This window comes from Miscanthus floridulus, chromosome 7, assembly GCF_019320115.1.
Source record: "Miscanthus floridulus cultivar M001 chromosome 7, ASM1932011v1, whole genome shotgun sequence".
NCBI classification, from domain to species: domain Eukaryota; kingdom Viridiplantae; phylum Streptophyta; class Magnoliopsida; order Poales; family Poaceae; genus Miscanthus; species Miscanthus floridulus.
Genome location: NC_089586.1, coordinates 105099697 through 105114404, shown reverse-complemented (window position 1 = coordinate 105114404; position 14708 = coordinate 105099697). Strand labels below are relative to the sequence as shown.

At 44.6% G+C, this 14708-nt stretch overlaps 2 protein-coding genes across 2 annotated transcripts; one reads left to right on the top strand and one right to left on the bottom strand.

Annotated features, from left to right (window-relative positions):
• The first annotated feature begins 5587 nt into the window (after positions 1-5587).
• On the top strand, positions 5588-6279 carry LOC136466002 (glutathione S-transferase T3-like). The gene is made up of 2 exons (XM_066464523.1): positions 5588-5824; positions 5914-6279. The coding sequence occupies exons 1-2, from the start codon at positions 5588-5590 to the stop codon at positions 6277-6279; spliced, it is 603 nt and encodes a 200-aa protein (XP_066320620.1).
• A 3214-nt stretch (positions 6280-9493) lies between these two features.
• Positions 9494-14373, bottom strand: LOC136467470 (uncharacterized). The gene is made up of 3 exons (XM_066466188.1): positions 13863-14373; positions 12822-12970; positions 9494-9891 (listed from the first exon to the last, which is right to left on the bottom strand). The coding sequence occupies exons 1-3, from the start codon at positions 14046-14048 to the stop codon at positions 9753-9755; spliced, it is 474 nt and encodes a 157-aa protein (XP_066322285.1). The 5' UTR covers positions 14049-14373; the 3' UTR covers positions 9494-9752.
• Between the last annotated feature and the right edge of the window lie 335 nt (positions 14374-14708).

Sequence of the window (14708 nt, the reverse complement as noted above, 5' to 3'; positions counted from 1 at the left end):
GCAACTGCTCGGGCTTATACATAACACCATCCTCTTGCGTCGCTCCACACAATTCCTGAACCTACTGTTATACAGTATGCAAATTAGTACATAGTACAAAGAGTTGTCGCTGAGCTTTTTGGAGCGCCCAGTAAACCACACCTACACAGCCCCTCAAACAAAAATAGACGGCTATTCCCTAATTTAGAGTTATATCCATCAACAGAACTACTAGGTAAGCCTTACTTATATAGCCTTTCACGTCCTTTGTAAATGAATTGACCTACAACATACAGTCCAGCTTCTTCAAAACTTAAAAAAGGATACCCTGTCTAGTCTCTTTATAAGCAAGGACGGTTGCGTTTGCCTACATGTAGCAACATTTTTCGAAGGTGATAATGTCATTTTAATAGTTGGAAACTAAATAACCAGAAGATGTCTCCCTGCTATTGTTGATCGTAGCAGGATACAACTTTTAGGTTGATGTATATACCATTAGATAGAGGTCAGCTAATCGACACATCTATCATTTTAGTTTTTTTAACAAATTTGAACATCTAAGATGTCGTGTACACCACACCTAATGAGATACATGTTTCATGGTTCTATTGATTCTCAATCTTGCCTTCTTTTATCGGCTTCACATTCACGCTTGCTTTTTTTAAACTAATGCAATTCTTGATGGGGTTTATTTTAGCTATTGCTTAGTATGCCATTCCTTTGCTACACTGTAATTCCCGTGCCTTTTTACCTAGCTTCATAAATCTAAGACAGTCTAAATTAGTATATTTTCTCCTCTGCTGTTTATGTTGGTTGGTGGTTTACATAGTTCAAATTGAAAGCACAGGAACTGCCTCCTGCTAATTTTTAGTGTTTGTATTTGCAACGCTGGAGCAGAAATCATCCATCATGGTATGTTCATCAGCCCAACCTTTCAGTTTGGACCAACAGTCCTCTAAATTAAACTCCTAATATTGCTTCCATGCAAAAATTAAACATATTTTTTGCCTACACCTTAACCAGATGATTTGCCGGCGCGCGCGATAGCGAGCGTCAACTAGTATATGATAATCCGCACTGGTTCTCTGATCGATAAGCATGAACTAACCGATACGCCGGTGGCATATGCATGGAGAGGCTAAGGCTTCCCAAGCCTTGGAGAAATAGTGACTGGTGCCGTGGTGCGGTGCACTTGCACGCGTACACTGCGGCCACACCTAGGCACATCTGCGGTGCATGTGGGCTGCCAACAGATGTTGTGCCCTTGATGACTCAGCCAGGAGCAATAATTTAGGCGGATTCGTCATGGATTTGTAGCGAGAATCTTTTAGAACACACGTTGCGGAGCTCTCTCTCTCTATAAATATCGAGATCTAGGTGGTCAGCATCGATCTGTGACCTGATCGACCTAGGTCTACGAATTAAGAATAATAACATGCATGCCTGTTTCAGTTATTACTAATCTTGCTTGGCGTTTCATCACAAAATGAAGTCTTGTTCTTGTTTGCCTCGCTCTACTATTGGACGATGTTATTATTAGTTCTTGGTGCACAAGTCAAGTATACAAATTATAAGATCTTTGGCATACCGCGCACCATTTTTCGCACGATTCTCCGCTAAAATTGGAGTTGCAATCACAAGCCAGCGACGGTTTCGCTGAAAACAGCGACGCAGATAGGATCGGTTCCTTCGTTGTTTTTGTTTCTCAACCATGTATCGTGTCACGTGACACTCACGTGCAGAGCAAATCGACGCCAACTAGGTAGATCGGGCGGGGGGGGCGGTAAAGAATAAGAATTACGACGAACTGATTCATTGTGGTGCCAAGTTTGTGCATAATAAAGTAGTAAAATCACTACCACCGCTACTTGTTTGACAGGAATGAGGTTCCATATGCTCAGCTACGTACGTATTTAATTTGTTTTTTTTTTAAAAGGAGATGCGGCAATGCAACTACTGTTTCTTAATTCGGATCGACGACATTGCGGCTTTACATCAAGACCGTCTTGTGTTTAAAATTTTAGGCGTGCAAATCAGTTTGATGCTTGTTTGTGCACCAATAATTAGGTCAACGCTTTTGTTCGCGCGCTTAGGTTGGTATAACAACTCGATCGGATTTGTAGCTAGCTGATCGGTTGAGCGTGAGAGGACAATATCATTCCGGTTGCCTTTGCCCGCTAAGGAAAGTCAATAGCGGCTTCTTTCTGAAGGTTAATCGATCAGTATCTAGTCACTTTATAAAGCTTTAAAGCATGATCACAGAGTGTACGTACACAGTAGTGTGGGTGTGATACTATTATGCTCAAATGCGATCTTTCAAAAATATTATTATGCTCCAATGCTCCATGAAAAGAAGCGCCAATGCAAGCCGCCGCCGAGTACTACTAGATCAGAGCACGGTAAAGTTCTCATCATCCTTCTTAATCCTGAAAATGATGAACCCGTAGGATCTAATCATGTCGACTTGACCCTCGACCGGACCCTGCTACGGGTGGGGCTTGAGAAAAGTTGAACTCGCAAGGAGACCGAACGTGTGGTCGCAGAACGACAGACCCCCGTAGGGGTCGGAATCAGAAAAGACCTATTCCGATCCACCAAATCTCACGGCTACACCCCCGAGGGGTCCGATTACGACGAAAGGGAATCGCCGTCCCCAGGACACGCCGTGGGCGACAAAAGAAGGCCGAGACCCTCAGAGTCCTCCCATTCGGAAAAGCCTCCGCAGGCTCAGGGGCTACTGTCGGGGACCAATACTAGGGTACCCGAAAAGGAGGGGCTAATGATCATCAACATTGATTTATCCGAGCAGTCAAGAGTGTGACTACAGCTCCAACCGACCCCGAGGCCACAGGCTCCGTCTCGTCCGGCTCCGAGGCCACACGCTCCGCCTCGCCCGACCCTTGGGGGCGGGCTACGTCTCACCCGACCCCGAGGCCGCGGGCTCCGCTTCGCCCGACCCTGAGGCCACAGTCTCCGCCTCACCCGACCGCTGGGGGCGGGCTCCGCCTTGTCCGACCTCTGGGTCGGGGGTTCCGTCTCACCCGACTCCTTAGGCACGGCTCCTGATGGAAGCCCATACCGTCGCCAACCACTACGGGCCAGAAAGTACAACCCAAGGTCAAACTTCTGGCATCGTGCAGGGAGCGGGCACATCTCAACATGACCCATGCCTGCGACATGTCACTCTAGGGAACTCACATCACCAACAGTGACGAAAACGTGGTCACTATGCTGCCTACTCCCTGTACGGCCGCTGACCAGCACGCTGGTTCGTCGCGTCGTCCGCCAAGGTAGAATGGGACGTCACGACCCGCTGACAACGCTAGGGCGTGGCATCAGCGGCGGACAGGCGCCCAGCATGGAGCCGTCCCTATCACCATCTGTAGTGTTGGCGGGACCCGCACAAAGAAAAATAAAGGTCCGGCGGTCCAGAAGCCTTCCTCTCCTGGCCTCTTCTCCCTCTCTCTCTATGTAACTTGCTCTTCCCCTTCGTCTATAAAAGGGGAAGCAGGACGTTCCAAGAAGGGGGCGGTTCACCACTCTACATGACTGTAGACATCAAAACACACGCCCTAACACGCCTTAGGAGTATACGCACATCAGAGGCTTGGGACCTGTCCATCTCTCGCTCATTTGTAACTCCTACTACAAACTTTCAGTACTAGTAAGACGAGCAGAAGCGACGAACTGGACGTAAGGACTTTCTGCCTGAACCAGTATAAACATCGTGTCCTCTAAGCACACCATCTCAGCCAGACGCGTAATATTAGAAATTTACTCGTCGGTGGTAACTCGAAACACCGACAAGTTGGGTCTTTTTTTTTTGCTTCGGGCATGCTATAGAGGGATGGAGAGGGACTAAGATGAGTAATTTGACCTAGAACTTGGCTAGATGTGTTGGAGCGACGCACACTTGTGAAAATTTGGTCTAGGTTGCTCAAGAGTGGCTATGGAATGATAAAAATTTGACTAGGTACTCAAAGAAGTTGAATTGATAAATCTAGATTAAAAAGAGTTCAAAATCCAAGCTCCAAAGTGCTTGTTCAAGTCCACTGGATGATCCGTCAATGCAGTTTGGGTCGTCCATTCTTATATTGATCATAGAATGATCTAATGATGGGTGTTTACCTTAGCATATTATTGGTCCATAGTGTGTTGTGAAGATCAAGACTTGTGCAAAGCTTTGTGTGTCACATGACGATCCCGTGTGTAGGTATGAAGCACTTAGCAGATCATCCGATGACACTGTGTACATGAAGATAGACTTTTTCGAGCTTCTAGCAGTCACACAATGACCTGATGTTGATTACTCTGTCACATGGCGGAATATGCGGTGGTTCTGCCGTACGTTCGACTATTGGAGATCAAGAGGCCAGTGCTCACTGGAGGATCCAGCGAGGGGTTCAAGCCCTCGCCGGTTCTTATGGTGATGCTTGCGCCAATAGGATTTTGGCCAACGGCTAGCTCTCAGCCCATTTTTAGCTCTCTTTGGCAACGCCACAAGGATAGACACATCTCGAAGATTTAGAAGCTACTGGAGAGCATTAGCAAGTGTTCAAGTTGAAGATTGAGGATTTGCTAGTACTAGGGAGTAGCAAGTGTGGATCATTTGAGGGTCAGGGCTAGTAGTAAGTGAAGATTAAAGCTTGTTAGTTTGCCGGGACCTAAGAGCAAGTCCAACAGTTTGGCAATTGGGTTTGGCATTCTTGTTTTTTGCCAAAAACCTCAAATTCTCCTATCCAACAGTTTGGCAATTAGGCTTGGCATTTTTATCAACTTGGCAAACACCGGTTGTTTCCGCGCATATATGCGCGCGATCAGTCCGCTTGGCAATCGATAGCGCGCGCTACTCCCGCGCTATTTCCCCCCCTCGCGCGCGATCTTTCCCTTCCCGCGCCGCTGGCTTTGTTTCCCGCGAAACCCCAGGACTCTGATCGAGGGAATATCTCACGCCGCCAGCCCTTCACGCGGAACCCAAAGATCTTCACGCGAAACCCAAGGACGCAAGGCGATCTCGACTTCTTCTTGATCACACCCCGTGAGGTTCCATCTTCATCAACGTCCCAAAGGGTTGAGGTACTCCATGATCCACTCATTCAATTGTTTGTATACGATTTCCATCGTTGCTAGCTAGGGTTCTGTGGGGAGGGGATGGGCTGATGTGCTACGGTTCCCAAATAGTAGCGTTTGTCGTAGAATTGAACAAAGTTTTTTTGTAGCTGAGCGAAATTGTTTGTAACAGATGTCTACGTATGGTCCTTTGATCTGTATTTTTTTAGTCAGAGCGAATATATATATTGTCTTTGATCTTCTATTCGTCTTAATTTGAGACACAACATTTGTCATTCTCTTTTTTTTAGATTCGGTCATATGGAAGATCTTGGATTGTATGCGGGCATACTCACATCAGCTGGTCATCATGTTCCTGGCTTGGACGAATTGACCTTTCCGGTCACTCAAGACACTCAGGAAACTAATAATGATCTTCCTTTTGAAGGTCAACATGATGTTGTGGAAGTGCAGGCATCTGAAGTTGCTGTTCGCCGTCATACTGCAAAGGGTGCGTCACATAGATCCAAAAAATTGATCAAAAGGAAGATGTAGTTATATGCTCAGCTTGGTTGATGTTAGCAAAGATCCTATTCATGGGGCCAATCAAACTCGTTTATCATTTTGGAGAAGAATTCATGATTTCTTTGAGATAAATAAGGAAACTCCAGCTGTCAGGACAGAGAGTTCCATTATGCATAGGTGGCTCACTATTCAGAAGGACGTCAACAAGTATTGTTCATGCTACGAGGCAATTGAGCGTAGGAATCAAAGTGGAGCAACTATCCAAGACATGGTTTGTTTCTGTAGTTGGTTCTTTTATTTGTTTTCAATATTTGGTTTATCTGTGAATATATTAACATTTAAATGATTTTATTTGTGTAGATTAGTGAAGCATCTGAGATGTACACAGGAGTAGACGAGGAAAAGAAGTCGTTTACACTTATGCACTGTTGGAAAAGGTTGAAGGATGAAGACAAGTGGAAGTCAAAGATGATTGAGCTGGCTGAGCAACAGAAACAAGCTGCAAAGAAGAAACAGAAGACTAATAAGGAGTCCACGTCGAGCAATGTAGAAGCCAACAACAATGATGATCTAGAAGAGATTGTAGCCCCAGGTTCTCAAGAACGAAAGAGGCCAATGGGTCAGAAGCAGGCAAAAGAAGCTAGGCGGGGAGGCGACGACGCTTGCATTGTAGCTTTGGATAAGATGTGGGATAAGAAGGAGGTTTCTGACTGGGAAAGAGAATAAAGCAGAGAAAGGAGAGGTACATGGCTGCAATTGAGGTAGACAAGGCTGCACTTGAGGTACAGAAGGCTTCACTTGAGCTTGAGAAGAAGCGATTGTCAAATGAAGAAAAAAAAAGTTGAAGCGGACTTGCTGAAGGAGGAGAAAGAAATAATGTTAGCGGACACGAGCTCCACGGCGGCAGGAATGACTCTACGGCGACCTAGAAGCCCTCGTTGGTTCCCAGGGCAGCAGCGTCTCGGACAGGAGGAAACGGCGGCCTGACTCCGTCGCGGACTGGCGGCGTGCGACGAAGAAAATGCCGCGACGAAGAAACACGCGCGACCAAAAGCGCGGGACCACATACGGCGCGGGAAAAAAATTGCGGCAAATATAGCTGGGTCCACAATTTTGGGTTTTGCCAAGTCAATTTTGCCAAACACTTGGAGATGGCCTTTTTTCCCTTGCCATATCGTTTTGGGAGTTGGCAAACTACAACAAATAGCAAACAAAAATTGCCAAACTGTTGGAGTTGCTCTAAATGCATGGTTTGGTGTTGGAGTTCTTAGTGATCTTCCATTGGTGGCGGCGATTGTTAAACTGTGATCGCCAGTTTTCAAAATCGGACCACTAGAAAGTTAAGGGAAACACATATAAGAGTTTTTATGATGTTGGTGACTTGGTGAGTGACATGAGCCTTTTCATTGCAAAACACATTGAGCAAACACCCGGAAAATAGAAATAGCAATGCTCAAACCGGACCGCACCAGTTAACTTGTACTCTCATCCTAAAAAGATGCAATTCTAGAATAGTGCTTTGTTTTAGTATGTCATATTTGACTGATTTATATAAAAATATTATTTTTTATAGTCTAAAATAGGTGTTATAAATATTAATATTTTTATCTATATATTTGGTTGAAGTTTAGACACCATAATCGAGAATGCATCTAGAATCACATTCTTTTCACGACGGAGATAGCAGATTGCAAGCGCCTATTTAGGACTGCTCCACAGACTACATCGTCGAGCAATTCCATGAAAATTGAAGTTTCTAAAGCATCCTTTTATGTGCTCTCGTAACTCTAACTTTTTTCTGGAGTGGAGCTGGGTAGTCTCAGACAGCAAAAGAAAAGAAAAAAAAAGAGCAGCCATACGGCGACGGTACTAGCTAGAGCGGGCAATGTTGTTCCTGTCAGGAAGGACTGGCGTGCATGAATATGTGCCGGTGCATGCCACTGCTCTCCATGCCAGCATGTTCGTCATCGTGGCAACAAATGGCTGGTACAGTACAATCATGGAACCTCGAGAGTCGGCTGCTATTGTGCAGCCGAACTGAACGCCATTCCTCGCTGCACCTTTGTGCGGGAAGATCCACTGGCCAATAAATTCTCGAATATACAGAATATTTTAACGAGCTAGCTCGGTCTCGAACCGGTGGTTCACAGTCATGCTGCAAACGGTGTGGCGCGTTTGTGTCTGGTCTGGCTTTGCCAAAAAGAAACATGTTTCGTGCGCAAGTGGTTCACAGTCATGCTGCAAACAGCAAATACACTGGAGCGCACGCTTTGCCAAAAAGAAACATGTTTCATGTGCGCACTGTACACTGTAGTGACGGGTTCAGACCAACTCGGCAGCTGATGGGGAGCATGCCAATTGCCATGTACAGTACTGTGCTAGCAAAAAAAAAACAGGTCGTGGCAACTTTCCCAGTCTCGGTGAAACGCGCGTCTGAGGGGGGGGTGGGGGGTGCAGGTGCAGGGAATCCGCGGGCGATGGCAATGTTTCCACCGTCATCCGCACTCGCAGACAACGCAATCCCGGCGGACCCCGGCCGGCAGCGGAAAAGCCCTTCCATTCACCTAGGTCTGCCGGCCGGGCAATTGTCACGGCTGATCGATGAAGCGAAAACGAATAAAATTTTGCTAGCTAGTGACGGCTGAGAAGCGTGAACCAGCAGCCGCCGCCCGGGGCTCGAAGACGTAGAACGCGCTCACCGGCGTTGCGTAGCACGCGATTCTTTCCGTGATACTGTTTGCTAGCCATGCGATTTCGATCTCCTCTTGGTGGCATGGCCGTCGCTTGGCGGCCCGGTGGCGCCGTGGCGGCCGCCGAAACAGCAGTCCGTACCAGCAGCGGACGACCAAGGTCCACCGACCACCTGTTGCAGGTGTCTGCGTGCGACTTGGATGCTGAGCAGTGGATGTCACTGATACCGCGTGGCGTGCGTCACTCTGCTCGACTTCTCATCTGGATCTGGGAGGAAGCTGCCATCTGAATTTCTGATGGTAATAGCTTACTAAGGGGTGTTTGATCCGGTGATTAAAATTTAGGCGGTGTCACGTGAAGGTGTTGTATGGGGTGTTCGGATACTAATAAAAAAATAAATTACAGAATCCGTCAGTACTCCACGAGATAAATTTATTAAGTCTAATTAATCCGTCATTAGCACATATTTACCGTAGCACTACATTGTCAAGTCATGGCCTAATTAGGCTTACAAGATTTGTCTCGCAAATTAGTCGTAAGCTGTGCAATTAGTTTTGTAATTAGTCTATATTTAATACTCCATGCATATGTGTCTAAATATTTGATAGGACAGTGACTAAAGTTTAGGAGGAGAAACCAAACACCCCCTAATCGGTGACTTGCAGGCAGTTCTAATAATTGGTAAGCTTTACCCCCAGCACAAGAGTTTTACTTTTACCGTGAAGGCGTGAACCTAAGTCCAACCGTCAATATATAGCCGGCGCTGCTGAGTTGCCGCTATTCAACCTTCAGCACGAGTAAAAGTCGATAAGCGCAATTGACAGACAGACTAGCCCCAAAGGGTATTGGATTGTCACCAACAATTCAGCGTTTGGCTGTGGCTTGTCGTAAATCGATCGTAAATTTTTAGCCAGAATAGTATTTTTCTCATCAGTACTTCTTCACGAACCAGCAACAATACAAACCAGCCAACCGAACAGGCGAAGTTGAGCCTCGTGACACACGATTCGGATGTACGATCGGTTCATGCCAAATTGGCAATGTCAGGCAAGCAAACAGTTTTCCTACCAAGAAACGTATATCTGACGGCCTGTGCAAAACTGTTTGTAATAATTTTGCCCCTCTATCCATCATCACCTGCCATACGCACAGCTAGTACTGTATTGCAATCTTGGTACTAGTATTATGGTAGCTGAGAAAACATTGCTCTGCAAGAATGATACTGTACATGTACATATAGCAACTGACAGATGCTCACAACAAACCATATAGTATAGCAACATTAAGAGTGTACAGAGTCCGTGCACATCAGATGTACAGCAGCGACATTTCCAGCCTCTGAGCATCTCTCTATACAACGACCAAGGCCCATCTGCTAACAACTTTTAAACACTGGTACTCTGATGAGCCCAACTAAGCACAGGGGAACATACAGACCGTTCTGAAAAGCATATATATATATATATATATATATATATAGGTAAATGTCTGGTGAAGGATGACGCTGATTAGTTCTCAGCATTTATTCCAAAAATCCGGACCTTGTGCATATTCGGTAGTTTGGCGACCACAAGCACACTAACGGCAAGGGTATTGAGGAAGAGCATAGGTTGTTGGTAGTCTGTGGTGTGCAAAGCTATCAGATACCTGTCAAGGAAATGTGGAGGGAAAGGCAAACTACAGTTAGTAACAAAAATACTGGAGACAAAAAAAAACACGTAGCCGAGAGTGTCTTTCTGTGAATCATGGAAAAAAATAGTGTGATTCTGCATTACATTCGTAACGAATCAGGCATGAAAAGTAGTTAACTTTTTTTTAGGATTAGGTATAGTCTATCATGCTGTTCACTATATGCCATGTGAATCTGATTGAGTGCTTGAAAAGATTAGCGACAGGAGAATGCAGAAGTCACATGAAAGATCAGTCAATATTAATTGCTCTACAGCTCCACAGTTATAACACACTCAGGATAAAGAACAGTAAGCAATGTGTACAAGCTGATAAATATCTGTCAAAACTACTGCAGCATTGCACTACCGTGAACACCATTATGCTATGCAATGCAAATGCAGGCAAGGCATTGAATTGTACACATTATGTCGCAGACAAACTCTAATGTCCATGCTACAACTAGAAAATGTGCTCTACCACCTACATGGCAATATTCAAGGTTTATCCCACATTCCCCCACTAAGCATGCCATAGATAATAGCACTTATTCTAAGACAGCTAACTATAGCTTATTGTTAATGCTACACATGAAGTGGTTTTTCTCAGTGCAGCTTGTTGCTTTCTTGACAGTGAAAGAAAAGTGGGATGTGTTCATGCCTGTAGATCCAGTGAGTGGTCCCAGTATACTAGAAGGTCCCAGAACAACATAAGCAACTTACATAGCCTACTATAGAGTATAGAGACATTACTAGAAGCAAAAGGCAAGTTTCCACAAATTGAACAGAACTCAGAACAGAGAAGATCACAAAGTTGAAGCAGCAAATTTCTCCAGTGAACTGTGGCTATGGACAACCCAGTGAACTCTGGGTATGGGCAACCAAATTCAGAGCAGAGAGAACAACATGAAATTTCAAACAAGGCCTTCAACTTTCAAGTTTCAACATAAAGTGTGGCTGCTACACAAAGTGGACATTTGATTGCTTACACTACCATATTACCATTTAACGTTAACTTCCTAATTAATTTTAAAATGGCCTTTTTCCTCTTAGCAGCAAGCAGGGGCAATATTCATGAAATCTAAGTGCATGGTGTCATTAAATGGCATGAAAATGTCTTCAATGATCAAATACAACACTATTCCAGCTTTGCACATTGTGGAAAGTGTAAATCATGATTCCATCAGATATTCGTATTGAACTACTAAACCATTAAAGGGACAAACTGCACTAAGTTTTTTCTCATGATGACCGATAGTAATGCTAGAACAGAATCAACAAGTTCGCAGCCACCAAGCACAAAAAGGCAAGCTCATATTTTCACAGAAACTGCCCTGACTATCTGCACGAAAGCTATACTAAGAGTATTTTAGTTTCCAAAGGGCAAAGTTATATCTGTTTCTCTGACAAGATCATCAAAGAGGATTAGATTGGCGATCATGCTTTCATTTCATTCCTTGAGAACCATGATAAAAGTCATATGCATAAACAGGCAATACCTTACACTCCGCAATTTTCTCCATGATTTATATCTATGGTAGTGTTCCTAAACAAGTCAAGTAGGCTACCTAAATGAACAGATGGTTTCCTAGTTCCTATATAACCTGCCAACTAGGTCATAGAGTCACTACTATGGGGTGTCTGGCTACCCTTCTTTTGTTTTATTGTCAGGGATAACAAGGCATTCAGGGGCCATTTGGCAGCACTCCTTGGAGCAGCTTCTATGTGAGAATCACTACTCAGCCAACAGCAAAAACCCGCACAGATTCTGATGGGGACTAGACAAGACACACTTCTCCATTTAGACTAGAAGCTGGGAGCTAAAAAAACACGCTCCTCACTGCTCCCTGTTCAATCACCACCGGAATAACTCCAGAATCAATTCTCGCCTGCTCCCCACCCTGTTCCCCCAACAAAATCAACTATAATCACTCCATCAAAGAATCAAGGAGTGGAGCTCTACCAAACAAGCCCTCAACTATTAGGGAACACGGCTCCCTACATAAAGTGTCTCTTAGTATCAGATTTCATTTAATTTAGAGATAACAATATGCAAATAAGAAACTAACGTGTACAAACAAATCGCACACCAATGGAGTCAAAGATTACACAGAAAAGTTTTCATTTCCTACAAAGCAAGGATAGGGGTTATGGACCATACGTCAAACCTCAACAACACAGTTGATGGGGATAAACAGTGAGATCTCACACAATAGTGGACTCATTTGCATTTCTGAAATATAATACATTATTGATAAGTCCAGAGTCATACAGATTATGGTTTCAGTAATTAGTAATGGTCGTTGGCCTAACAGGGTGGTAAACAGTGAGATTTCCCACAACAGTGGTCTCAAATGAACTGAAATATAAGAATCATTAATAAGCCTGGGTTCATAGAGATTACAGTTTCCATTAAAAAATCCGAGCAATCGAATAATTCTAAAAGGATCGAGAAATAGCATATAACTGCAGCAACTGCAGAATACTTTTTTAGGAAAAAGAACATGTACGTAGTGGACTAATATACAGATCAGATACTATGGAGGAATATGGAATATTCCTATTAAGTCAACCATCACAAAAACAACTACATCAGGGATGGTGTACAAACCATTCAATAGTTATTAAAAAGAAAGAAAAAAAACAAACACAGATTAGGCTACGAAAACCAGAATACCTATATGCATGATCTAATACAAGTGAAAGAAACTATATCTGCCATTCAGTATTAACGGAACATAACCATATCCTATATAAATCAACATTTAGCGGTTTCAAATATCTCTCATGATATTGCGTTCTGGGTCGACAAAACATTTTGAGTGTATCTATCACATAATATTTCTCCTAAACATAGCCATAGAGAATGAAAATGGAATTGAACAGAGAAATACGATGGGCAGCACTTACAGGACTACAGGAACAACAATGAGGAACTTCCTATTACGAGTAAGCTGTTTGCCGTTGTCCATTTGTTCCCACCAAGTCAATCCGTTGTACATTCCCTGGTCATCAGCAAAAGGTGTTCCTTTCTTCCAATGGAAAAAGTGGTATGTGATCTGAAAAATAGGATTCACATTCCAGATGGCAAGTGTTATTTGGACAAAGTAGCTTAGAGAAATGTTTAACAGATAGTACAGGAAAATTCAAGAAACCAAACCCTGTATCAACAGTATCTAATATGTTCCCTTTGCTTTACTTTAAATGAAGATAGGGAACATTTAAAAACACCTATAGGCTAACAAAGTGAGAATCCCAATGAGAACAATTTGCAATATTATTATTAATACTAGTGAGGAATTCATCATCTGAGGCAAAAACATACTAAAAGTGATATGCCAGAGTACCATTTGTACATATTTGGAAGTTCCTAAACAAGGCAAACTACTAGGCAAGCTAACAAAATATGTAGCAACATCATCAATGCTGATATTTGTGTTATTTGGCCTTCAGACATTACGAATTTACAAACTATGCTTGCAAAGATATGCTTCAACCAACTTTGATCATGTATGCATGAAGTCCATTTTTACTCGACTGATGTACACAGAAAATATTGGTTATGTTCTTAACTATATGGTCACCACTCTGAACAGAACTAACTAAACTCGAATGCTGAAGTACCCTGAAATTCACATAAGCTAACAGCCAATGGTCACCTTTACGCGCAATTTGGTGAAGCAATTCTGCCAAGTGGACACACCTAAACTAACTCCTATATTGGATGTCCTATCAGTCCAATTGAGGGAGCACGAAGCAAGCTTCGCACGCAGATAGCATCACCGCATTAACGACCGCGTTGGGCGGACCGAAGCATTGCTTACAGCCTCTCGAAGAATTCAGATCCATTAAGTCACCCCGGGTCACAATTTCAGCAGCAAATGGGAACTCTGCACGCACGAGGCGGGAGGGGAGGCTTGAGGTTTGAGAGGAATTGCAAGAGGCGGTTACCGCGAAGTGGAAGAGGTTGACGACGGTCCACGCGGTGCCAGGGGTGCAGCCGAAGACGGAGAGGACGAGGAGCCAGGAGAAGAAGACGATGAGGATGTAGGTCGTCCAGACGCCCGGGTACATGAACCACTCGGTATTCTTGTTCAGATCCGCGGGCGGGAACGCCTGCACGTACAGCTTCGCCATCGCGGGGCTCCCGAGCAATCCCTAATCGCCGGCCGGCCGGCCTCGCGAACCCTTCCGCCCCCGGCGACGGGAGAACGGCAGGACACGGGCAACGGGAGCAGCAGCGAGCTGTGTGGTTTCGTGCCTGCGGTCCGCTGTGGCGGCTGCGACGGCTGCGGTGGCTCGATTTATAGGTGCGGGATCGGAGGGGGCGAGGAGGGAGGGAGCGATGGAGGTTGGAGCCGCGGCGTTCAAAGATGGGGGCGAAAAATTAACGAGGCGGTGAGAGGGACGGGTGAGATGGAGGAAGAGGACGGCGAACAGGAGCGGGCTGCGGGCGCGTGGGATGAGACTGGCGAAGGAAGGAAGAAAACACGACGTCGTCACTGACGACTGGGTCAAAGATGGAGGGAGGCGACTGATTCTGGGCTCTCATGGGCCGGGCTCAGTTTCGGCCTCTTTGAAGCGCGGGGCCGAGGCAGGCGCATTGGTAATAGAATTTTTATATTTGTATTTTAAATTCGTTTTTGAAAAAATAGTTTGTCCCAACAGAAATTACAGAATTAATACTCCCATGCTAATTCATGTGTCCAAGTGAACGGATGGAATTTCCTTGCTGCTGATTTTGACGTACTTTAAAAAAAATCCATACGAGCTTAGATCAAGATTTTAGAGAACGAT

Coding starts and splice junctions, on each gene's coding strand:
- LOC136466002 (XM_066464523.1), top strand. CDS start 5,588: ATGCTCAGCTTGGTTGATGTTAGCAAAGATCCTATTCATGGGGCCAAT. Junction 5,825..5,913: donor GAGCAACTATCCAAGACATG/GTTTGTTTCTGT, acceptor TTATTTGTGTAG/ATTAGTGAAGCATCTGAGAT.
- LOC136467470 (XM_066466188.1), bottom strand. CDS start 14,048: ATGGCGAAGCTGTACGTGCAGGCGTTCCCGCCCGCGGATCTGAACAAG. Junction 12,971..13,862: donor TCAACCTCTTCCACTTCGCG/GTAACCGCCTCT, acceptor CCTATTTTTCAG/ATCACATACCACTTTTTCCA. Junction 9,892..12,821: donor ATTGTTGTTCCTGTAGTCCT/GTAAGTGCTGCC, acceptor TTTCCTTGACAG/GTATCTGATAGCTTTGCACA.